The sequence below is a fragment of the Megalops cyprinoides genome, chromosome 9, assembly GCF_013368585.1.
Source record: "Megalops cyprinoides isolate fMegCyp1 chromosome 9, fMegCyp1.pri, whole genome shotgun sequence".
Lineage (NCBI taxonomy): Eukaryota > Metazoa > Chordata > Actinopteri > Elopiformes > Megalopidae > Megalops > Megalops cyprinoides.
In genome coordinates, this window is record NC_050591.1 from 24,453,205 (window position 1) to 24,478,579 (window position 25,375).

The 25,375-nt window shown below is 44.0% G+C and overlaps 1 protein-coding gene across 1 annotated transcript in view; it reads left to right on the forward strand.

Moving 5' to 3' along the window:
- The first annotated feature begins 326 nt into the window (after window positions 1-326).
- Window positions 327-25,375, forward strand: part of LOC118783686 (IQ domain-containing protein J-like) — a 42,492-nt gene continuing 17,443 nt past the window's right edge. Inside the window, exon 1 of the mRNA XM_036537638.1 lies at window positions 327-530. Within this exon, the coding sequence (XP_036393531.1) occupies window positions 522-530 (9 nt within the window). The 5' untranslated portion in view covers window positions 327-521. The remainder of the gene's footprint in view (window positions 531-25,375) is intronic.

Genomic DNA, 25,375 nt, shown 5'->3' on the forward strand with positions numbered 1-25,375 from the left:
GTGAGGCTGAGCGAGCAACTGTGGGGTGGGAGGGGGAGACAGAGAGAGAGGGAGAGAGAGAGGTGTAACCTGTATGTGTGACAGAAGAGGGTGAATGCTGCTGCTAAATCTGGGCTCTCCCCAGTATTCCCTCTCCTCATTCGCCATCGAGCTGGTGAGCAGCCAGAACTTTCTCGCTGTCTGTGCCTCTCTCTCTCTCTCTGTGTCTTTCTCTCCCTCTCTTTCTCTCTGCATCCCCAGTTCTCCTGTGCCTCCTCTTGCTCCTCCTCCTCCTCTCTCCTCTTCCTCCAGGAGCATCTCTCCTCCTCCTCCTCCTCCTTCTCTCTCTCTCTTTCTCTCTCTCGATCTCTCCACCTCTCTCTCTCGCTTGATGCTCGCCGCGACTCTGAGCTCCAGAGGTTTGTAGCCCTGGGGAGTCGTGCATTTCCGGACTGTTCCGGTCGAGAGAGCAGCAGCAAGAACACACAGGACTGAGAGCCGAACAAACACTCTCCAATTTCCACGCCCGGCAGGTGACCACCATGCATCTGGTAATACATTTTCACTATCTTTAATGCTTCTCTATCCCTCTCTCTCCTTCCTCTCTCTCTTTCACACACACACACACACACACACACACACACACACACACACACACACACACACACACGCACACACACACACACACACGCACACACACATACACATGCACACACACACATGCTCTATCTCTGTATGTTGGTGAAAGAATTCATTTTTTTTAGATATTTTACCTTGCTGCCTCCTTCTCTCTATCTCTCTCTCTCTCTCTCTCTCTCTCTCTTTTCGTTCTCCTGCTCTCCTCATCGGCTTTACCTTATCTCAGGGTGGCCAGACTCGTCAGTTTATACCAATTAAGTGAAGAGATGTCAAGATGTCTTTGGGGAATATTGCCGCATTTGTTTTAGTTGTCAGTGAGCGAGCTGGAGTGCTGCCCCTCAGGAGAAATGTAATTTACTGTGTTATTATTGTTATTATTGTAAATCCCGGCATAAAAGCAGCATTGGTCACCATTCATCGCGTGTAGAAGGAAATCGTGTTATTGCTGACACGGGGGTTAGCCTTAATCTGAAAGATGGTATTGTGGAGCCTCGCTGGCAGCTTTCATCCCTTTTCACCAAGACAACTTTTCTGTCTGTCTCTCCTCTTGCACAAGCCTGAATTGGTGTTTGACATGCATGTGTTTTTACTGTCCTTTGAAGCTTGTAAGGGGGGAAAAAAAGGGAAAAGCTTTGAGTCCTGTTGTCACGTTGTCTTGCGTGACTGAACTGCAGAAAAGTGCGTGTTTATTGTGTCACCCCCGTGGCCAGGTGCGGGGAGCGTGACCGTAGAGGTGGCACAGTCTTACAGCTGCCCGAGGAGCTGATAAGCCAGCGGAGGCTCTCCCCGGTGCCCCCCTCCCTGCCCTCCGTGTCCAGCTGCGGGGGGCTTGGTGCGGGAGAGAGAGGCGGCTGATAAGACGAGGCTGGCATGGCCCGCTGGCGCCTGCCGCTCTCGCCCGCCGCTCTCGCCCGCCGCTCTCGCCTCTGTCGGCTCGCTGGTTTGTGTTTACCCGCCACGTGCGTGATGTAACCCCTCGCAGCAGGGTGACCCAGACCACGCGCTCTCAGCGGCTCACCGTGTGAGCAGCAGACAGCCTGGACCCTGCGTGCAGAGACCGAGAGAGAGAGAGAGAGAAGCAGAGAGAACGACGGGGGGCTGTGTTCCGCTCGGCTCAGAGCTGAGGCGGAGCAGGCAGCGCATACTCAAGGGGAGACAACAGCGGAATTTAAGCCGTCTACCAGGCAGCACTTTTTTTTGCCAGGAGAGGGGAGGGGAGGGGAGCGGGAGGGGGGTGAAATGAGGCCAGGAGTCCGGGAGAGACGACGGGACAGCGTTGTGCGACTGCGTTTTGGGTGCGGAAGGTGCTGGCAGTCCGTGAAGGTGGTGAGCTCGGTTAGAGGCGCGTTATTTTTGCCGTGAATGTGTATGTCTCCACAAGGTTGACACCCACTGACACATGGATCATTTGTCTCTCCTTCCTCTCTCTCTCTCTCATTCTTTCACTATTACACGGAGCGATGCATGTTAATTGCATTGTCTGTCATCCAAAAAATTAATTAAACACTTTCCCCGTTCCACAGAGGCAGTACAGTACATTCACGTACAGATACAGGCATGCATGTGCGTGAGCACATACACACACACACACACACACACACACACACATACACACACAGCTTTTTGTGTTTATGCTCTAAATGTACAGAATAAAGCTCTGCTGTCTGCATGTACACTCTGTACCTGTCCTGATGTAGTCACTCTGCAAGGGCAGAATATAAATGTGTGTTTACACAGAGGATTTAACTTGGAGAGGCAGGGGGCTAGAGTTGCAAGATCCACTGTTTGAAGCAGGTTACAGCCTGCACATCTCAATGGTACCCTGTTTGTTCTGTAAAGACACTAATTACCACTTCGTTTGCTGCTGATTAGTGGGATGAGGGTTCCATCAGGAGCTGTATTTGAGGGGAGTCAATTAAATTTTAATTTCTGTTCCTCCTTGCTGAAGGGGTTTTGCATTAATGTTTTGCCTTAATGATGCAAAATACTAACTTTGTCTCTCTGAAAATTATCCTTAAAAACCTTTTTTTAACTTTTGTTTTAGTTTATCTCGTTGGATTGAAAAAACATCTATTTGATATATACAGGTCCCAAGCATTTGAATGTAGCATGTGTTTTATATAGTACGCTAGGCCCCCTGGGAATGGCGGAAACAAACCACGTCTTTTTGATGAACAAACTGGGGAAGAATAGAAGAGTTGAAGAATCCGTGATAGAAATCCTTGCCTCCAAAAGACACGCAGAGGCAGCAGCAGAGAGTGGTCTTGTGCCGGTTATATTTAGATCAGCATCTTTCATGTGGGTGTCTTGTTAGAGCCACATCTGTCTTCAGAGCAGACTGCTCTGATGAGAATAGTGAGTTTGTGATGTCTCTTTTCATTTGAATGGAAATCAAACCTGGTGTGGAGTGTGGTTGAGTTTACTTAATTGTCCGTCTGAGAGAACACAAGTTTGTGTGACTCTTTGTGCTGGTGCCCAGAGGCAGCCTCCTTTTTTTTGAACTCCCTGTGAGACGAAACCCAACAGCGATCCCTCTCTGATCTGTTTCTCTCCTTCTCTCTGGCTGTCTGTCTTTGTCTCTCCTTCTCTCGCTCTCTCTTTGTATTTCTCTTTTCTTAAACATCCTGATCTAAATATCCTGATCTCCGTCAGATCTGCCTGCTCCCCTTCTACCCCTCCCTCCCAGTGGGGCTTTGATTTATTTCTCGTTCTTCCTCCTCTCTCCTCCCGTGTCTCATCTCCTTTTGCAGCGGTTGATCAATGGGCATGCATTAATGCAGTAATTAGCCACAGAGACTCACATCAGCCCAGCTGCGGGTGCAGGCAGTGGGAGAGGCCGTGGTGTCACAATGGGGCTTCTGATGGAATGGATATGAATGGAAGGTGGTGGTGGTGGTGGGGGGGGGGGGGTCTGAATATTGGAGCATTCTCTTGCTGCTCTCGCTGCCTGATGGAGCACCCGTGGTGATGATGTCAGGCTGTGTCTGTGGTTGGCTCTCGCCTGTCAGAATCAGAGGGGAGAGGAGAGTGGGATGCTGGGATCCGGGGAGCGTGTTGGGAAGAAGCCGCGGGTGCTGACTCGCACATTAAAGTGGATGACATAAGGAGATGGGTTTTCCCCAGCCTGAAACACGCAGGCTCGCTACCCTGAATTATTGATGCGGGTGCAGCGTGTTTATTTTCTGAATGGGGTTTTCGGGAGGCCGGGGCAAGAGGGCTACAGTTAGTTTCAGTCTTCAGTGAACCGTATTCACCATGCAGCTATTCCAACAAGCCCTTAAAACTTTGACAGTTTCCTTGTCTCAAGAGGGATCCATGCTATTCAGGACTTGATTGATTATTGTAGGTGTTGCACCTTTGGTGTGTGAATTTGGTGTGTCTTAACAATGATCATATTCATCATCATCACTATCATTGTCGTTACTCTATGAAGCCTTTAAAAGAGAGAAAAGAATGGCAGGAACTGTTCCTTTTGACTGGAAATCATAAGCACTTCAGGCATCCAAAAGTCGTAGGCAGATGAAATCACACAAGTAAAGTCAAGATACAGCCACCACAAAGATGAAAGATGCTGTTGAAAAAATGCACAATGTCAGAGCCTTGCTATGACACAATGGTGAAGTGCAGGTAGAAGTACTGCAGAGCTCTACCCAAGTCAAAACATTTTTACTTTAGAGGAAATATGAGTTGAATATGAGTAGAAGTAAAGGTACCTGTTTAGTAACTACTTGAGTGAAAATAAAAATCTGTGTAATTGAGTGAGTGTACTATGGTTTAAATTTACTGAAAAGCATTGCAATTTGCTGATATTTATTCATTACATTTACATTTATTCATTTGGCAGACACTTTTATCCAAAGCGACTTACAAGTGAGGCAGAGTACAACACAAGCAGAAAACCATAAGGAGCCAATAATATTAGAAGTGCTGCATGACCAGGTTTCAATGGTTGGCAAGACAGGGGACAAGCTAGCTGGTAGAGATAACGAATGCATTAAACCATTAGATTACATTTCCTTTCCTTTTTTAAATAGTTTAATAGGAAACAGTTTTAATACATGAGAAATGCCTTTAGGTGGTAGTGTGTCAGGTGCTCAGGTGAGAGCGGAAGAGCTGTGTCTTCAGATGTTTCTTGAAGACAGAGAGGGACTCGACAGAACGGATGAAGTGTGGAAGTTCATTCCACCAATGGGGGGACAACCGGGGAGAAAGTTCTGGATACTGATTTTGTGCCATGATGCAACGGGATCACCAGTGGAGTGTAGCGGTCAGGAGGGGCTTGTTGATATTTGAGATTTGAATGCACTGTATATACTTGGCTGGTTAGCTAGCTGGTTAAATGATTTCATGTACAGTGTACATGAACTGTGTGCATCTGCACCTGCACTCTGCCTACACGTGTGGTTCAAATGTGGTCAAATTTAGGCTGAAGTTATCAGAACTGTAGCAACTGATTGTTACACCTCACTGAGCCTATAAAGAGGTGGGTGGAAGAGGATGTGAGAGGTTTCTTATCGCTTTTATAGGTAAGCTATGAAGTATTTTCACCTCATACAGAGGAACTTAAAGGCATTGGTGCATTGGCTATAGCAGTTGTACACTGCCATGAAGTACAAACGCATACCTTCCACTTCTCTATGCGCCACTCAGGTAACGTCTCTGTTAGGTTTGGTTGGGCCAGACCTCACCTTAAACTGCACATACAGTGATTCATTGTATCAGTCTGTTCAGCTTCTCACTACTTCACTGTTAGAATTGTTGGTGTTTGGGCTTTTGTAAGCTTATGAAAGGCCTGACAAGCACAATTATAATTACCCCTTCCCTGGTGTATGCACACGCTGTCCCCACTAAATGCTGGGAGACATTGAGGTAATTTATGGAATTAGTTTTAAATCAGTAGAAAATAGGCTGAGTCTAACACAGTTGTCCAGTGGATTGGGCAGTCGGCAGAAATATAGGGTTATTTTTGTCTGTAGGCCTGGCAATTTTTCAGGTTCATCTGGAAAATTGTAACTACTGATGACTTTTATTTCAAATATTCTTCTCATTTATTCCAACCAGCAGTTTCAAACGGTTGTGCATGGTTTATTATCTTGCAATTTTCTGCTAACCACCTGACCATACTGTGTGGTGTTTACTATATTATGCATGCTTGGTGAAAAAAAAATATCATAGAGGTTCTGGAAAATGTATCATTTACAATATGTATCAAAATAACAGCAGAAGTGCTGCCATATAAAAATAATGAAACTATAAATTGTGAAAAAAATCAAACAAAAAAGTAAGCTATTTATACCACATGCCAATTATAATGTCAGATTTATTCTGCTAATGTTCAGTAAAAGGATTTTCTTTCCTGTGAGTGGGTTTCACAGACGGACGAGTTGGTGGCGAGAGCTCCACATTGCTGAAAGAGATATCACTGAGGAAATCAGACAGGACTTGGCTAACAATAGAATAAAGAACAAAGAGCTGCCATGGAAATATTCTAAAATAATTACATCTGGAGAAAAAAAAAGACACCAGCTGATCTGACACCTTCACTGATATGCTGAGGAATTTATTAGTGGTGGGGAGGAAGGAACCTCTCGATAATAAACATGTATTGAATTAGGGGACTCTTTAAATGTCAGCCTGCAATAAAACACAGTGTGATGTTGTGAATTTGCCCGTTATTGAAAGAGGGAGTTGTGGCCTTTACATGGTTACAGTTGTTATTAAACTGTAACTCATACTGTTGTCACATGACAGTCCCTCAGTCATTGTACCATTCTGTTTGGATGGCATCTATGGGTCCCAACTAACAGTGGGTAACTGTAGGAAGAAACAGGGTTCTTCCTCTCTACTGTATCTTTTTTATGTATACATGACAGTATTGTCCCTTTCTCTTCTTCCTCATCAGCTAGGCACAAAAAGCCTTCATCCCCTTTGTTATTTGGCTTGGCTCTTCCATCATCCAAACTTAAAGACCTCTGGGTCTGGGGAAAGGCAGTACCAAGTCCCTAGCTGGGCATACATATGGGTTATTATTTTCTATAACTCAGCGAAGCCAGCTGCCTGTGTTTGCTGTACTTCTGTCTCAGATAAAGGCTCATGAGTGTTATTTTTTCTGGGAGGTTGGAGTAAAACTCACATCCTCAAGGGTCACGTAGTGGTATCAAAGCAGCGCATGGTTACCTGGGATTGTGTGGGAGGCCTGCACCACGGAAAGGTCACAATCTAAGCATTGGCCGGTGGTGGATTGATACGACAATGTTACTGAGCCACCACTCAGTGTAAACATTGTTTTTTTTTTTCACCACCGTTTCCACGGATAATCCCAAAGGATTCCTCCCAGATCCTTGCTGTTCTCTCTCTCCGCCTCAGGCCCTGGCCGTAGGGAGAGGAGGTGAGAAGAATAAATTGGGTGAAGCCCTCGAGAAGCGGGCGGAGTGGACTTATTGACCGCAGAGAATCAGGGGAGCGCACAGGTCTGTTTCTGAAGTGGAGAGTGCGCCCGCAAAGGGATCAGCGTGGAGCTGGCTTCACTCATGTTTTATGTATGCTTCCTCTGCGGTGACATGCTTGCTACTGGCTCTTGATCCTGTTTTTTTCTGTCATTTTTATTATTTGTGTGTGCGCGTTTGTGTGTTCTGTTTTGTAATTTTAAAATCAATATAACAGAAAAGCCTGCTCCTTTTACGAAGATTTATCTAAGTTTATTCTGCAGGTGCGGAACATTGATCTTGTTTAATGAATTCACATAGGATGTCGGAGAGTGAGAGACTGAATGGAAGACAAAGAGAAACAATAAGTAACACTGTGTGACTTTTTCCCTGTAAATATTTCTCAGCATTTATTATCTGCGTCATTTGTCACTGTCATTGCTAACACCTTGGCAGAGTCTTCCTGAGGTGACAGTGGTGTCCATTGTCTCTGTATACTGCTTCTGGGGTGGTAGTGTAGCATAGTGATAAGGAGCAGGACTCATAACCGAAAGGTCGCCAGTTTGATTCCCCGCTGGGGCACTGCTGCTGTGCCCTTGGGCAAGGTACTTAACCTAGAATTGCCATAGTGAATATCCAGCTGTATAAATGGATAACATGTAAAAATTGTAACCCATGTAAGCAGCTCTGGATAAGAGCATCTGCTAAATGGCAGTAATATAATGATATATGTATTAGGAGTCTATCATCAAGCAAAGTTACAGTTGTGGTGGTGACTGGAAGACTTTCTTGAGGTAGTAATTGTCTGAATAGCGCATACCACAGCCTGGGTTCTGAGTGGTTCCTTTCAGTGTGGACCAGAGAGGTTTCTAAGGGGCCAGGCTGCCTATGGTCAGGGAGAATTACAGTTTTGTAACCTCAGTCCTCCAGCCTGCCTTACTTCACCATCATGGACATCGGCACCCATTTCACACTGCTCAAGGACCCTAATCAATCCACATTGACATAACTGCCTGGATAATTGACATTTCAGTCAGGCCCCATTTCTCATCCCTCAGCAGCTGTTGCAGTATTATCCTAATCAAACCTCACTGAGTTTATAGTGCCTTTAAATCTCCTCAAATCCTCTCTTTTCTCCCCCCTGGAATCTTTTCTTATTTTCTTTTCAGTAAAAGAAAGCATCTGTAATGGGGCTTACATTTCTCCAGGGAGTAAAATGCGATAGAAAGCCCTATAAGCGCGAGGAAAACTTGTTTAAAGAGAGAGTGGGGTTGCTTTTTTTTACTGTTTTGAGGAGACATTTTGGACCGTGCTGGACTAGCGAAAATCCAGACCGCTATCGCTAAGCCTGGAGTCTCCATCTACAAAAACAAACAGCGGATCGATACAGGCTGTTTAAGCAGGCATTGATCGCCAGGGAGTCTTAGGGGTTATGAGGGGGAGTGCAGGCCTCTAAAAGGGTGGTAAAATGTACCTTAAAGGGCTCTTCACAACTGCTCTGTCTAGCAGAATCATAAAGCGGTCCTTTATTGGGAAGGCAACACTGCCTCTGTGGCTGTGGGCGAGGCCAGTGTATATAATTGTGTGAAATCCAACACAGAATTTACTGCCACTGTTGAGCCACTCATGGCAATATGTCCTGGGGAGGGCAGCAATGTAGAGTTGTAGTTTTTGGGGGACAGAAGCAGTTGTGAGGTTCAGCAGTTAGGGAGCAGTGCCTGGAAATTAGTGCACATGGGCAAATATGTAGAATAAAAATAAAGCACAGATATATTACCAAACATTGAGAATGGATAACGCAATGCAAATAATGGATTGTATTCATGATGAGAGGTGAGAGGTTTAGAATGTTGCAGTAATGCACTAATGCATATTTTGCAGTAAAGCATCCATATGCACCGCATGGGTCGCTGAGAATGCAGCTTTCCAATGCCAGACAGATGGCGAGCACGCCTAACACTCCATCCAGTCAAATAGCCTCTCTAATTCCTGTCTGCACCTGTTGCAGTTTTCCCCAGGCTGCTGAAGTCCAGCAAAATTGGGTGCAGGTCTTGTTATCTGCACGCCCCCACATGCACAAGAAATAAAAAGTTCAGCTGGCAGTTAGCAGTACTCCTACCTCCTGTCTGCCACTGCTGCCTGCATGCTGATGAAGTAGAATCAAGGGGTTTGGGGGGGGGTCAGGTTTTACAGGTCACCATAAATACCACTGAGAGCAGTTCTAACAGCGTTTGTACCCCCCCCCCAAAGAAAAAAAAATAAAAACATTTTTTGGGTTGCCCTGGCTGTTTTTTTTAGTATCCATTAGAACTGATTGAAATTCAGATGGCACTGTGTGCTTTCACTGCCTTTTATCAGCGGGCTTTCATCTCTCTCCAAGCCCTGTCCGCCTCACGCCATACCGCATAGCTCCGTTTACTTTGGTATCCAGCTGTTCTGGGGCACACCCCTCTGCCCCTCTCAGCTCTTGGGGGTGGGAGGGAAGGGGTGGGGGGTGGGGGGGGTGTGTGCCCTCTGGCTCACTGACAGCTGCTGCCAGACACTCCAGAGTTCTACAACTCATGCCAGCCTATTTCAAAAGGAGAGAATTTTGACAAAATTATCTTATCTGTGAACGTTTGTGCAGGCGGCTCATTTCTGATGAGCGTTTAATTAGGTCTGTTTTTCTCCCCCCTCTATTCTCTATCCAGTTTCGGTTAACCCTGAAGGAGCCAGGAGCAACTGGGCATAAACTGAGAGGAAATCTGTGACATCCACAGTAAACTGTGATCTCAGCAATGCTGTGCAAGTTCACACTTCACAAGACCTAGCTCAAAGTTCAGTTCACACAGATTAAAATGAACAAGTTCACGTTAATAGTTAACAATTTTGAATTCTGAACAAGTTCACAGTCCCAGATCATTTCATCCATTTTTTAAATGAGCTGCTCCAGGGAGTATTTTATGTGTACGTCTACATGGGCAGTGATTGTTACGCGGGATATGGGCAACTGGGTGCGAGCTGTCGAGCTGTCTATCTGATGAGTTGCACTAATAAAAACGTCTCAAGTATGGAATAATGCCGTCCGTGTTTATTCATCAAGCAGTAACTTTAACACACCCAAGGACTCAGAATCTCGCGCAAACCTGAATGAGCTCAAGTTCACGTTCTTTAGCTGCAAACAGATACGTTCAAGTTCACCGTTCACCGAAAAAATGAGCACATGAATGAACGTTCATGCACAACGCTGGATGTCAGGAGGGTGGTTACAAATATTCGCACCTGAGATCTCAAGTAATAGCAGCGTGACCCACAGATGTGTGTGTGTGTGTGCGTGTGTGTGTGTGTGTGTATTTATGATTGGTTTGTTATTGTCTACATGACATCACCTAAATATATAAGGGGCTTGTTTTTTTTTAAATTGATGTCATTCTAATAGTTGCAGCCCAGGATCTCTGCGTAAGCCCTCATCCATAAATCAAAGAATGTATAAACCAACTGTAAGAGATGTTGTACTGTGGGGACCTTTTTGTAGTTAATACACGATTAGGTCTAAAGTGAATGTGATTTAAACACTGTTGCCTGTTTACAGAGGCCACATATGTAAAGCGAGTCACGTCTGCAGTGTGAATATTGCTGACACAGACTCCGTGCCTCAGAGCAAATCAATGGCAGCTTTATGTTGCCCTGCTTACTGGATCTTATTAAAGCTGTAAATATCACCAGGACATAAATTTGACGTAATGATTTAATCCCCCCCCACCACCACCCTTTTTCCCTCTAAATCCATATGCTCACACTTCTCTCTTATTCATTAATATCACATTAATTTCCCAAACTAATTACAGCGAGTGGTAATTGGTGAGATTTATTCAGCAGTTGGGAGGCAGGTCTTTTTTAATGTGTGTGGTCCCTTTTGCATTAATCCCTTTTAAAAATGTTGAAATATGGTTTAATTTAAACTTTTTTCCAATTGTAATTTTACTGTTATGCAGATTAAATTTAGTTTAATTAAAAGAACAAAAACTTGGTAGGAGGTCTGCTCGATTGTGTACAGTTTAAGCTCACAATGAAACATCAGGACGTTGTTTAGAGGAATATACACATAGCACTGGGAACTGAGAGAACAATAGACAACAGCAACTATTATTTATGAGCAGGATTATGACCCTTCATTAAAATCATATCAATGCCTTTACAAGCCATGAAACAATTTAACAAGTATTTTTCAACCCATTTAGAAACAAATGCTGATTTATGTGCAGTCATTCTGTGTGTGTGTGTGTGTGTGTGTGTGTGTGTGTGTGTGTGTGTGTGTGTGTGTGTGTGTGCGCGCGCATTCGCACGCACGTGTGTGCGCATATGTAATATGGAGCCCAATTAAATACATTTGACGGGAACCTGTATGACTGTATGTCATAAACAACAATTTCTCCTGTGGAAAGAACTGATAGAATTTTAGGAAACCATCAACTATGGCTTTGAATACAGTAGTTATAAATAAGAAGTTATATTTCTAAGTACATTTTAAATTTTAGTAAAGTAAATTTTAAATTTTAAAGTTAGAAGACTGCTACAAAGTGCTGTGGGCTTTTGTGTCATCTGTTCTCTCTCCCTGTCTTGGGCACAGAGATATATGACAAGTATATATGACACACATAAGTGATGCCAGTGGCTGTGGACACTGTATCAGTGCAACCAGGCAAACAAAAAAAGGTGATTGATGCCACTCAAATGAAGAGGAGTCCAAAAGAGAGACAAATGCTCTTTATTTACAACAAATACCATTTTCTTACTTTTCAATAATCGTATGTGTGTCATCTGCACAATTAAAAGGGTCTCCCCTGTTTCTTGTACTTGTATGGCTGCCATCAATGATCTTGTCATTAATCATCTGAAAATGAATAACTCAGTCATCTGTTGGGTTTTGTCTTTCTTGTTCATCCATCTAGTGCAGACAAGCTTGTTACGCACGATGAATGAAAGCATTGTTTGTCAGGCATTTCATTTTCCCTGCACAAAGCGATATATATAATGTGTTTTTTTGTCATCCCTGTGGAAGATTAAACTCTTACAATAGATCAGTGTAATAATTCTAATTCACAGGGCCACGGGCTATCAATTAACACCGCTGTAAATCTCTGAGTACCAATGAATGATAAAGTGCGCCTCTCCACCCTGCCTTTGTCATAGTGTCTGTATCAGCAAGTGTATCACAGTTTTAGTGGCAGAAGCGCCAAGGTTCCCGTCACCGATCCCTCCCATGAGGTAAAATACGTTTCGCTGGGGGTTTGTGTTTGGGCTCAATCTTCTCCTGGTGTCGGTCCCTCAGGTGCGACCGGGTGAATAAGAATATATAAAGCGCGCGGTGTGGCGGATCGCTCCAAATCGCTTTGGGAAGCGCATTCCATCTTTTACGCCCCCGTTGCGAGCCATCACAACCGCTCTGCTGTCCCCCCCACCCCCCAGACCGCCCCCGACATGATTTGCGATATCGTATTACGGTAGCTTGTGTGTGTGTGTGTGTGTGTGTGTGTGTGTGTGTGTGTGTGTGTGTGTTATAACAAGAGGGAGAGGCAGAGCGAGGAAGAGTGTGTTTATTAAACGGAGTGAGTCAGGTTTTTTTGTGTCACCGGTGCCAGGCAATCACGCTGCGGTCGGGGCTGATTGGTGTGGCCCGAGCAAACACAGTCATATTTCTGCCTCCGATGGAAACTGGCTAACCGTTTTAATTCCAGCCTCCCATTAGGGGTATTTGTTCATTGAATTACTTCCATGATAACAATCATGTATGGTGCGGTAATTGCGTGAAGCAATTTACATACATATTAAAATTACTCTCCTGGGGAGATAAGGTGAGTAAATAAATGAATTAACGGATTTCATAAATTATGAGATAAATAAATGCATGGATTTTTCTTCTCCCTCCTCAACAGAGTCATTTGACAAGTTTGATGGCATTGCAGAACTTATGTTTGTTGACTTAATAGCGTGGGAGTGTAAGAGTGAGTTTTGGGGGGGTGCGTTCTTGGGTAGGGGAGGGGAAGTTACACCAAATGGGGAAACACAGCCACTGATTGTGGGACTGGAGCAGGCCTTATTTAAGCCCTAACTGATCTCACCTCAGACTTCTATATCTGCACATTGCTATGCTCAGCGGTGTGTTTTAGTGGTTTTGCATTTTGAATTGCGCTGCTAACTACATCGAAGTGATTCACATGAGTTGTATTTGTGTGGGACACACACATGGTACCACACTGCAGCGCGTGCATTTACCCTTTTCCCTTGTGTAGAATGTTGTACACCTCCATGTTTTTACCATGTAGTCATGTTGATGTGTCTATAGCCAGTGTATGTAGCTGTATCAGATGGCTGTATCAGGGTCTCAATTTGCCAAGATGTGTTGGGGTGTTTGGTGATTTGACCTGTGCCATTGTTATCTGCGAAACACAATAAGGATGTTGATGATGATGAGGAGCAGGAGTTATCCTCATCAGGAGGAAGAGGAAGATCTGTTACTAGGAGTAGGGCGGCACTCAACATTAAGGTCTCCAGCTCCAGAGGCTGGTCTTATAATTTGTGAATTCTATGATTTGTAATTTTTAAAAACGGCTCTCAATAATGCCACCCTTTACTATTCTCTTTCCTGTGCCTCCATCCCCATCCTACCCCATCCCAAAGGGTTGCTCCATTGCCTGTAGATGGCTGTTTCTTTTATTAGACTTTTTTTTCTGTTTGTGTTTAGTGTGTGTGTGTGTGTTGTGATTAATTAGAAATGGCTTTCACAGCATAGATGTGAGTCACTGCACTGGTGATGGGATCTGTCACTCAGGAAGTCAGAAGGGACTGCAGTAGTACTAGCAGAAATCACACGTGTTTACTGCTGTTTTAGGCCGCAGCCATAATCCGCCCTACCAGCAGAGGGTGATCCAGCACCATGTCACACAGGATGGCTTAAAGCAGAAGAATTTTCCAGAAACAAAGATACTGATTTTTTTTTTCTGTTCATTTAAACTAAAAAAATCTCACCATCCAAAATGATTTTTGAAAATTTAGGCTTTCTAACAAAAAAATTCTTGTTTCTTAAAAATAATGAAATGAGATGGATGAGACCACCTTTTAGTGCAGATATTAGACTTTCTTCAGAGAAGTATACAGTTTCCTATCTGCATTTGGAAGCCATCACAATCTCATCTCCTGGCATACACATGAACGCACTGATACACAAACACATCTGCGAGCATGTGTACACATACACACACACACACACACACGCACGCACACACAAATCAGTGGTGATCTCCATGCAGCCCCACACTGTGGGTGCACAGGCGTCAGGCCAGGTCCCGGGCTGATGAATATTCAGCCTGCCAGTCTGTCCTTGTTCCAGCTCCCTGGCCGCTGCTTGCAATTATGTCAGTCCTGTGTGGCGCGGAGCTCGCTCACATCATCGTACGCTGGAGAGATAAGCAGTGCGGCTTATCTGCCACAAGCAGGGGGAGCGACGGGCTCCACTTCCCTCTGAATCCCAGGCAAACGACCTGTCTACTCCAGTACATATTCTGATAGCAGGAGAGGTAAACACAGCCCTCATATATACGCACACACACTCACACACACACACATACACACACTGACAATGAATTGGGAGCCCATGGCTAATCTGGATGCCATTAAATTGACTGTCATTGAGGAGCAGCTGGAAATGGGGCTCAGACTGACGTGAGGTGTGAGTGAATTATAATGGAGTGTCCCTCACTCAGCCAGCCAGAAATCACTTGCGCAGAGAACAGAACTTTAATTTCTTTTTCAAATTCTTCCTCTCTCTCTCTCTCTCTCTCGAAAACTCCTCTCTATCCCCATCCCTGCTGCGGAACTGCATATATCCCACCGGCCCCATCCCTAGAGCCGAGGCTTCTGAAGGCGTATGCTGATTATTTCTTGGGCGTAGCCTTGGAAGGGAGCTGCGAAAGACCCTTGGCTTGTAGAAAGAAGCAATTGGATTTATCCACATCTCTGACTCCTGTCACTATGGAAAGCCCGGCGTGACGGCTGGTGCGGTGTCTCACTCGGAATATTATTGTTATTGTGCTTATTGTTATATTCTCTGCACTGCCTCAGGCTGGGCTGTTTATTTTCTCAGCTGCTCAGGTGAGTGGGGAAGATAGTCACGCTTCTTTGACCCTGATATCCTTGTTTGTCCCGCAGAGGTCCAAGAATAAGTATGCCCGACACTCCTCTCCTCTCCTGCACCAACCCCCCCCCCCCCCCCCCCCCCACCCACCACCCCTACACCCCTCTACTCCTTCATAATTTCTCCACTCCTCTCCTCTCTTCTCTCCCTCTCAGGCCTCTTCTCTCTTCTCTCCCCTCCTCTTCTCCCCCTCTCCTCTCCTCCCATCTCTTCTCCTCCTCTCTGCCTTTCACCTTCTTTTTCCCTCCCCCCCCCCTTCCCGAGCCGCAAAATGTACAATGCGTGGTCTTGCTCCACTGCTCCTCTCAGTGCAGTGGCAGGCTGTACAAGGTGCCACTGTGCCTGATTGATTCTCCCGGCTCTCCACATAACCACCCTAATTATGGCACTCAGGGTTTGGAGAGCAGATGGAGAGGTGCACTCGAATGAAGGGGCACAAAGACGTGATCTAGAAAAAAAGCAGCCGCTCAGGTGTATTTATCTTGAATGGGCTCTCTGAAACTTTACAGGCTGTATTCTTTTCCAGCTCCCTCCAGAGAAACAGCCGGCGATGTAAATGGTCTTTGTGAAGGAAATGGCCTCCGTTGTGAATGGTACAGGAGATGTGAATGCGGGATCATTTCCCGTGAAAGGAGACAGAGAGACCCAGTGATAGCGCCTTTATGAGTCCTGCGCTAGAGATCAATGAATCTGTATATATGCGCGGCTGCGGCGCATTATGCATGGCGCTTTCGGTGAGTAAATCTCCGACATGGCGTTATAAAACCCGCTGGAAATGTCGCATTCTTGACGAGCGCAAAGTGCGGTAAAAACTACCCGGCTCACATTCTTCCAGATGATTTACTCACAAGTTTTTCCATGGTGCAATGCAGGACCTGACTTGATAGCGTTTTCTCATTCCATTGCTGGTCGTACAATCATTACAAGTCAAATACAAGGCAGGGGAGCAGAGCGTGGGTGTTTTTACTATATCTCTATTTCAGCAGCGCCGCTCTCATAATGAAAGTCTGAGCCTGTTCCAATCCCATTATCATCCTCAGACCTTGTGTGTTGCTCACCCAGATGTATTTCTCTAAATAAATCCTGATGTCTTACCTTCGGGGGCTTTGACTTGGAATTCAATTTAACTTTCAGACTGTAAATGTTACACTCCCTTTCTATGAGGTTACATACACCTGACTCTGCACCCCCTCTTCCCCCTCTCTCTCTTTCTCTCTCTCTCTCTCCTCTCTCTCTCTCTTTCTGTTGTAGCGGTGGTGGTATTTTTTCAGTGTGAGTTTTGTAGATGAGGGAAAGAAAGGCAGAAAGAAGAAAGAAGGGAGAATTAAGTCAGTTTCATGATGTGCTTTAATATTAAACTCTCAAGTAAGGATGAAGATGACCACTGAGTAGGACATTAATATTACAGGTATCACGTAATTATTGCACATTATAACGCAGCAGGACAATATTGACACAGCTTGCTGCAGAAGTCATCTTCCTCTGTGTAACTCAATCCTTCTAATCTCTCAGTTGCCTCATGCATCTAGCCTCCACTACACTCTTTTCCATCATCATTATCATTGTTACAATATTTTTGTGATTTCATGATACTTTTACATGATATTTTCATATTTCCCTTTTTCAAAATTGTGCCTCCACCACAAAGACAGAGCTGCATGAACTAGTCAGTTAATCCTTTGGCTAATTCCCAGTTTTAAGATTTTCACTTTGCGTTGTGTCATCACCACTGTTGGCAGAGACAGAGCAATACGCATGCTCATGGGCCAAAGAATGTTTTCCAAGTAGGCCAAGTAGGGAGGGGTAAAGCTGGATTCCTTCCAGAAACCAGGTGCAACCCATCTAATCCACCCCCCCCCCCCCCCCCCCCCCCCCCCTCAATCCCGCCACTCCTAGGTCCTGAGTGGCAGTAACTCAGCAGATTCCAATTATGAACATCCGTCGCAGGCGTCAAGGGATTTATCCCCGGTGTTATCGTAACTGAGGCCCTCCGTGTCGAGATTAACGTCATACGTCGGCCACCTCTTTATTTCAGGGAGAAAACACAAAGTGCAAAACGACCCCGCCGTCAAACCGAAGCGCCGCCGACGTGGTGTTTTCTGAAAGTTGATTCATTCAGTTCATTAAACCCTGGACAGGGCGATCTGGGCCTGAGTAACGCCCCGCACCACAGGCGCCGAAGTGGGCTGTACATCAGGACAGGGCTAGTGGATGCTGCGCAGGGTGAGTTACTGCACGAGTTAGCAAGGCTGGCTTTGACTCTGCTTTCTGCAACAGAGGGACTTCAAACAGCTGTGGGACGCCTTTCAGGCGCATGCAGCTGAATCACTCTGAGGTTTGCTGTGGACAATTCACCTTCTTGTTCCTATCATCTCAACTTTGCGTTTTAAAACTGATGCCCTTATCCAAGATAACTTATTTAGATTACATCCCAGATTTTATTTCACCAAATCAACACTCGCTATGTACCTTCCCCGTGAATACAACAGCAGTGTCTCTCAACGGATGCAAACCTGCAACTTTCTGATCCCAATCCCAGAATTCCTCACTGTCATCCAGTAGATTTGTGTCTAATAGCAGCTTGAAGTAAATGTTGAATAAATTGAAACAGTCCAACCAGCACTTGAAAGCTAAACCTAGGAAAGGCGATTGGTTGAACCCAATGAGGGCTGACACGTATCGATTGACCAAAGTCTGTACTAGGTGTGTGTGTGTCACGTTCAAACCAACACTGTCAAAGGATCTGACAATGGAAAATTTGAATAGACCTCAAGCATTATTTGCGGTGTACACCTATTCTCAAGAGTGGCTTTGTAGCTCCCTGCATGGCTATTTCAACCCTATCGAGTGCAAGAATAGACAATGAAGAAATTAATACTGGGATTGACTGGTACTGCATCTCAGTCACCTGTTCTTTGAGTTAAACAACAAGCACTTATATGTCCTTACACTGTGAATAGCAATATGTATATAAATGAGGGATTGGATTCAGCAGGGCTATATACCTATTCCTGTCCCTTTATGTAATTACTTCCATGTCAGTCATTATAGCCATATAATCCTTACCCTTCCTCGTTCATTTAAATACTGATTACATCTCATTGTTGCCAGCAATTTTGATTTAAATTAGATACTTTTGCCGCAACAGGGCGGAGAGGAATGACATCGTCCTCCTGTTTATTGTGACAGTTTTAGCTGCCCATCAGCTTTTAATTCCAGTGATTCACTGCCTTGTCCAATAGCGGCAATGTATACTGGACCCCTAAAAAAATATATAAATTGAATGTCACCGTGGAGAAAAAGCATAACACGGACCATAAAACAAGATTTTATGTTTTAGTGTCCCTCCTGCACACCCACCCAGCATTACGAGAACCCGGTGGGGGTGGGGGTGGGGGTGGAGGGTGCATCAAGAAACATCTCAGTTTGCCGTACGTGAGGTCATTCCTGCACTCGTTTCGGTCCCAGGAGTGAGAGGCCCAACCCCTTTACGATCTGCAGTGAATCAGGGTTTACTCACGGGAGTGAAGAATCACCCGGGGGAACGGTGGAGGAGGGACGCCGGTCGGACGCAGCAGTTACCCATCATAGCAGCGTGCGCTGGCACTTCTGTATAATGATCATACTGTGATAGCGAAAGCTAATGCAGGCAATCCTTTAAGTCCCAGTGATCTTCAAACATGATTATAGTCATGGCGCTGATAACAATCCCAGGTGGATTACGTTCCCTTGACACAAAATAATGTCAGCAGTAGACTGTGCTGTCGTGATGAGGTGCGTTTAAATTTCAGCCTTTTTATGAGGCAAAAAAAATGGTCGAGATAGGTCGTCAGTTTGTTGGACTGCCTCTGTGAGGAACAAGGTCAAATGGTGTGTTTGTATATGTGGGTATGTGTTCAAGTACAATCTATTTCTCTTATTCCCTCCTTTCCCCACCCTCTGACTGTGACCTTCCCTTCTCCAGCTGTCTTTAGGCAAGCACTGCAGAATTGATTTTCATTCTCTCTCCTTCTCTTCCTCTCTCTCTCTTCTCACTCTCCATCCTCCTCTTTTCTGTTGCTATAGTTACTGTCATAAGAGAATGGAGCCTCAGACTAAAAAAAAAGTCATTGAACATTGTTGAAAGAACTCCTGGTTGGGATCAGGGTTTTAATGACTGTGCTGTAATAGCATTGACATAACATTGAAAAAATGTTTGTGTTTTGTATTGGAACCAGGATTAACTAGGTAAGATCAATGTTCGGCTGTAAAATAATATCCCCCACCGACAGACACCTATATTTACAAAGAGCGCGTTCAGTCATTATCAGTTGAAAACGCTAATTCAGTAGCTGTTAAAAAACTGCATGGGGCTTAAATTTTTGTTAGCGTCTCACGCTCACAGTGACAGATTGACATGCAGCATATGGTTGTTTTGTAAGGGACAGAGCCCCTCTAAAACGCATTTCATGTTCTTTCCCTTAATTACATGCCCCGCATTAATATTTAGAACCTTTAACTAAAAAAAAAAAAATCCCAGATTAAATTTCATTCTCTCTGGGCCCCTTTTATTAATGATAGTAAATTCACAGCCCGTCGTGCCGACTCCTCATTTATAAAGGGAATAACCCCTGAGAAAAGAGCCTCCAATGTGAATCAGGATCTAATAAAACGCACACAAGACTCAAGGGGTCCTTTCATCCACGCCTGGACTGGAGATAATTCTGCTGATGCTCTTTTTTCCACCTGAATTATTCATTTCAGATTGGTAACCTTGCTTAAGAATGAATGAAAGCCCCTCTGTCATGTAGTTATTCTTGCAAGTTTCTTTCTCTGGCTCCTTTATCTTTTTGTATTCCTCCATAAAGGATGTACACTTCTGTTCAGCCAAGTTTTGTGAGCTCTGAGATACCATTACAGATGAATTCCTGGCTCTTGTATCCCTCAGTATTAATATTCCTCTATGGTTTTTAGACGGAGCCAAGTGTCAGATGTCAGCAACATGAAAAAAGATGAAAAATCGAGAGGCTGCATAATTCCCGGTATGTCTTGAATATCAAAACAAATTAAAAAAGCACAGAAAAGTCTTGCCTTTGTTTTTTTGGCCAGAGCAATTTTGTCATGCATATTTATTTAAAGGGGTTGCTCTGATATACAGTATATATATATCATGAATAAATGGTAAATATATATTTTTATCTTGAGTTCTGTATAGTTCTCAGATTGAAGCTAAATCTGTGTACCATTTACAGAACAAATTTCTGTTAAGTGGCAATATATGCCATTCAAACCAGTTGTGGTATGATTAGATTTATTGTTCTAATTCCTTTTCCAATCATGGAAGGTATGACTTCATTATGGTATGAAGATCAGGGGAGGTGGCAATTCAGAGCAATAGATAATTGGTCAAATGCTGGGAGAATATAGTGTAGGAATGTCAATGTGATTCTGAAATAAAAATTTGGAAATAAAGTGAGGCAGATATCTCTGTTTTTTTTTTCAAAATAGTACCTGGAGTTGTTCATTCACAAAACCTTTCTATTATAATGCCATTTAAAGTATATGTGACACAGTTGCATTCTGAAATGAAATCTCATGGAAAAACTCAGTAACTGAAAATTGGAAAACTGTGTAGATATAATAAACCAATCAATTGTTACTGAATCTCAAAATCGTTACGCGTGCTTCTGAGTGAGGTGCCTCACAGCTGTTTGAAGTCCCTCTGTTGCAGAAAGCAGACCGAGTCAAGGCCAGCCTCAGTATCTCGTGCAGTAACTCACCCCGGGCAGCATCACTAGCCTTGTCCTGATGTACAGCCTGGCTCAGTGGCCGCGGCATACGGCGTTACTCAGGCCCAGATCGCCCTGTCCGGGCCTTAATGAACTGGATGAATCAACTTTCTAGTAGCACCACGTTTTAAAATCGCCCCTGGCCAACACAAAAAAAAAAAAAACCTCTGACCTGCGGGATTTGTTTTCAGGTCTATTTTTTTGGGCAAATTATCTGGAGAACATTTTGGAAAATTAAAGCCAGCTACAGTGTTTGGTTGGATGAATGTACAGGGCACACTCCAAGTAGGTAACCCTGACAAGATGTATTGTCTTGGAAGATCCTCCAACCAAGCTCTTTCTGTGAACAGTGAGCCACTATCTCACCTTCAGCACTCAGCCTCCCAATAATGCAATCTTTTGACCACATTTTCCTATTTCAAACCTCTCAGGATGAGGTTGAAAACCTGTGCAGTAATCGCTTCAATCAATTATGTGGAATTGTGTTCTGCCTTCTCCTGAGGTCCTACATCAGGCCTCTCTGATTTTGGTTCCCATCAAAGCGCCTGTTCTCATAATGTGCTCATCATGTACAATGCAGTATTACTAATGCCTTGCTCTGGCATATATTTGGTTGCCATACTGTCGTATTGCTATTTTATTTTTCACTGCAAGCAATACGCATGTTGTACCGCCCCTGTGGTTTGTAAAATTAATTAAGTTTGTATTGTGGCCATGTATTGCACCATTACTGTATGTCTGTACTGTCATAATCTACAGATGAAAATGAACTGTCAGCTAACCCAATACAACATATCAGCTTGTGAAATTTATGCTTAGCTTTGCATGATACCTAAGAAATAAATAATCAAATAATTGAGTGAGCAAATAAATAAGAGGACATTACCATACAGCCCGAGATTGAAAAAGAAGATATTGGGTATTATTTTGAGGAGGTCATAGAAGGTTAATCACGGCAGATTTCGATTACTGGAGTGAATCGATGTTACATGACATCATTTAAAGTCGAATGTAAAATAGGCAAGATATTCAAATTGCCTCGGATCCTGAGCACCAATCCAACAGGAATATATGGTGCAAGGAGCACATACCCTATGGAAAATCCGGGTTTGACATGAGTGCTTGTGTTTGAGCGCGACACGTGGAGACGTATTACTCATGTTTGTGAAGGGCTGGAGAATTGGAGGCCTATTTATCGTATTGCTGTCTGAGCTCTGCATTCCCCAGGAGTCTATTGCTGCGGCAACGATGGCCCTCTGACTAACTTGTTTCTTGAAGCGTACAACAGTTCTGCACTCATCCCTGGCCTTCCTCAAAGCAATCAGAGTATGCTATAGGCTGGGTAAAGGCTTTCTCTTTCCATCACCCCACGTGACTTTGCAAAGGATTATGGGATAGTGTGACAAGAAAGCCATTGGAGAGTGTATATTTTGATGCACCACTCATTTAAATATCAGCCTTTTAATGGCTAAGGACCTGATCAACTACAGTGAAAAAACTGTAGATGATTTTCAAGTACATTTTTACTTATTTCTTTTTTCCATACTTGAAAATCATTTTAAGTCCCAAGCCCATGTCATCAGCCACAAGTAAATTAACAAGTAAATTAACAAATAATTGTCAGGTAAAATGTTAATCATTGTTTAAGAATGGCACTGGGCCCTCTTAAACGCTACTGAATAAATCAACTTGCCTTAATAGTTGGCTCAGTCATTCCCATCATAGCTCGGCATATTACTTTAATTTAGCTCCAAATTTCTTTTTTTTTCCAAGTGACATTTTCTCATTTTCTTGATCGTTTTCAAAAGAAAACTTTAATTAAATTTCAATTATTTGGGGAAAAAAAAGAAGTTTTTTTGATTTTTGGCAGTGATTCTCAGAGCAGAGAGGAGCAGCGTGGCAGTGTTGAGGCTATGCTTCCTCCCTCCCTCAGCTCTCCATTGTCAGCCTGCTTTGAATAAAAAGGACCGGGACAAAGTGCACAAAGCCCCCAAGGTTAATAGCTGGCTGCTGAAGAGGGCCGGGGCACAAAGCCAAGCCAGATAACCAGCTCAGCTCCTTCAGGCGGCTCAAAGGAAGTCATTTTTCCCCCACTCTGCCATTGATTTTTTTTTTCTCCCACTAGTGACCCTGCAGTCGTGGAGTGGGTCCAGTGTCAGTTGCTAAGCAATCATTTAGTCCATTCACCCAGCAATGTCTTCTTAAATGACGGATGTGTCGGATCTCCTGTTCCTCCCATCTGCTTGTGTCGGAGGCGCGGCAGGGGGTGGACGGTGAGGAGGTGGGATGCAACCTGTGGAGCTTTGATTGCTGTGCTTGCCTGTGACGGCATGGAGACATTCACAGGCTTTCTCAGAGATAAGTCTGGCTCTTCTTTACAGTGCAATGCACTTTAAGGTCCACAGAGTATGTGTTCTTATACCATTAGATTGCATTGGGTTTTTTTTTTTTTTTTCATTGTGCCTTTTTTTGATTTACATAGCCCCAAACAGACGTTGCTCCCGAAGAACGTCAGAAGTAGTGGTAATCCATTACTTCTGAGAATTCAGTGTGGTTTCATTTGCCATTGCCAGGAATTACACCAGGCAATTCCAAAGCGGCTATTTTAATGAGGTATATTTGTTGGCAGCAAAATGGCTCGAGTATAAGTTAAGCATTTCGGCAGCGTCTGACCATGGTGAGTAAAACAGAGAAATTTTCAGTGTCAGCGGGCTTTGTCTTTTGAGCCAGCCGTGCCTGGAGCTAGCGAGCTGAGACAAACACACAAACAGACAAACAAAGTCTGAGATCCAGGGAGGAGGCTTGGGAGTGCAGTGCTAATGGGTTGAAATGGAGAGGAACGCGTTGCTTAATTCGGTCTGTTTCCCCCGCGAGCCAAGAACGAGAAGCGTCTGTTCTGTATTCCACCAGGTCGGAAAACCTCAGTGGACCCACGCCCACATCAAACATATCCTTCCCCCTCCAGCTTGCAGCTCCATCTACTGAGCATGTGCACAAGAAGCATGTGCTGTGATGTACGACATCTAACCAAAGGGGTTAGGCAGTTGTATAAATTAAACGCAGGCAGCCAAAGTTAGAATAACTCAGAAAACATTCAGCAAGCTTTTCAAAGAGTCACCAGTTGTGGAAATATAAATAAGTCATTAGCTTAAAGTGATTAAGGAGGGTTATTTAAATGGCGCTCGCTGTGTCTGTGTCAGGATGGAATTCACTTGACATTTACTTGAGGCTTTGCACTTTAGGCTTTGAAGTCATGACAGTACCTGTTTGGGTCTGTAGTTGATGAGTCATTGAACACCTCAGAACCAAGGAGAGTAGTTAGTCAAAATTCAAATGTGGTGCAGGAATCCATCCAAGTCCCTGTACAGTCCCAACCAAAGTTTGTGTGGCTGTAGGCAAGAATAAAAAACAATGAAAAGTTTGGAAATGTTGATCTCAGCTCTGTGAACAGTTTGCCGAGAGGCAGAGCTGCTAGATTCGCACAGCGGGCACATGTTTCCAAATACGTTCCCAGTGTCTCCTTGAAACTAAAAAATATGTAACAAAAAAGATGTTCACTGCATAATTTATTGGTATAATGATACCGAGTGTTAGCTAAATCATATTTTACCACCCCCGTCCTCCACAGTCGCACTTGCCAGTAAATTCTGATTGCCCCACACCCCTGTACACCCATATATCCTATCAATTACCCATTATTCTGACATCACAGTCTGAATTGTGTTTGTGAAGGTTTTAATGACAGTGACATAATTGCCACATGCAGTGAAGTTAAAAATAGCTCTCTTCTTGCATCCTCGTAATTAAAAATGAATCATAAAACAATGAATCTGTAATGGTGAGATATAATTTCTGTACATCTGAACATGCATTGTGCAAATGTGAACACGTCTGATTAATTGCACAAATTGCCTGACCTCTCATTCACAATTCAGAACAAAGCCACGGGAACTGTGGTGACGGGGTTAAGGTGAACTGTAATTACACTCTTTTATTGGGCTGCAATTACTCAATGGCATATGGAGGCTTCTTTTAAAAAATAAGAAGAACATTGTCTTTTATGGGCAAAGGGATTGAGGTGCTTTTACTCTGGGCCTTGCCACGATGATGTCATGATTTATTGTTTATGTATATTCCCCCTAAATGGAATGTTTTATTCAGCAACGGAGCAGGGCAGTTCCGCACCGTTCCCTGAGCTCCCGTTAACAGGAAGATTTATAGCGGATGGAACACTTCCTCTTTCAATTGGAGATGCAATTACTGAAGGGGAACAATTCCTTGTACCAGCGTTTACAAAGTCAGCCCTGACACGTGGGAAGATATTTTGCATAGCATCAATGCCACACCTCCTTTAAAATAGGGTATGTAATATGTAAATACATACATGCATG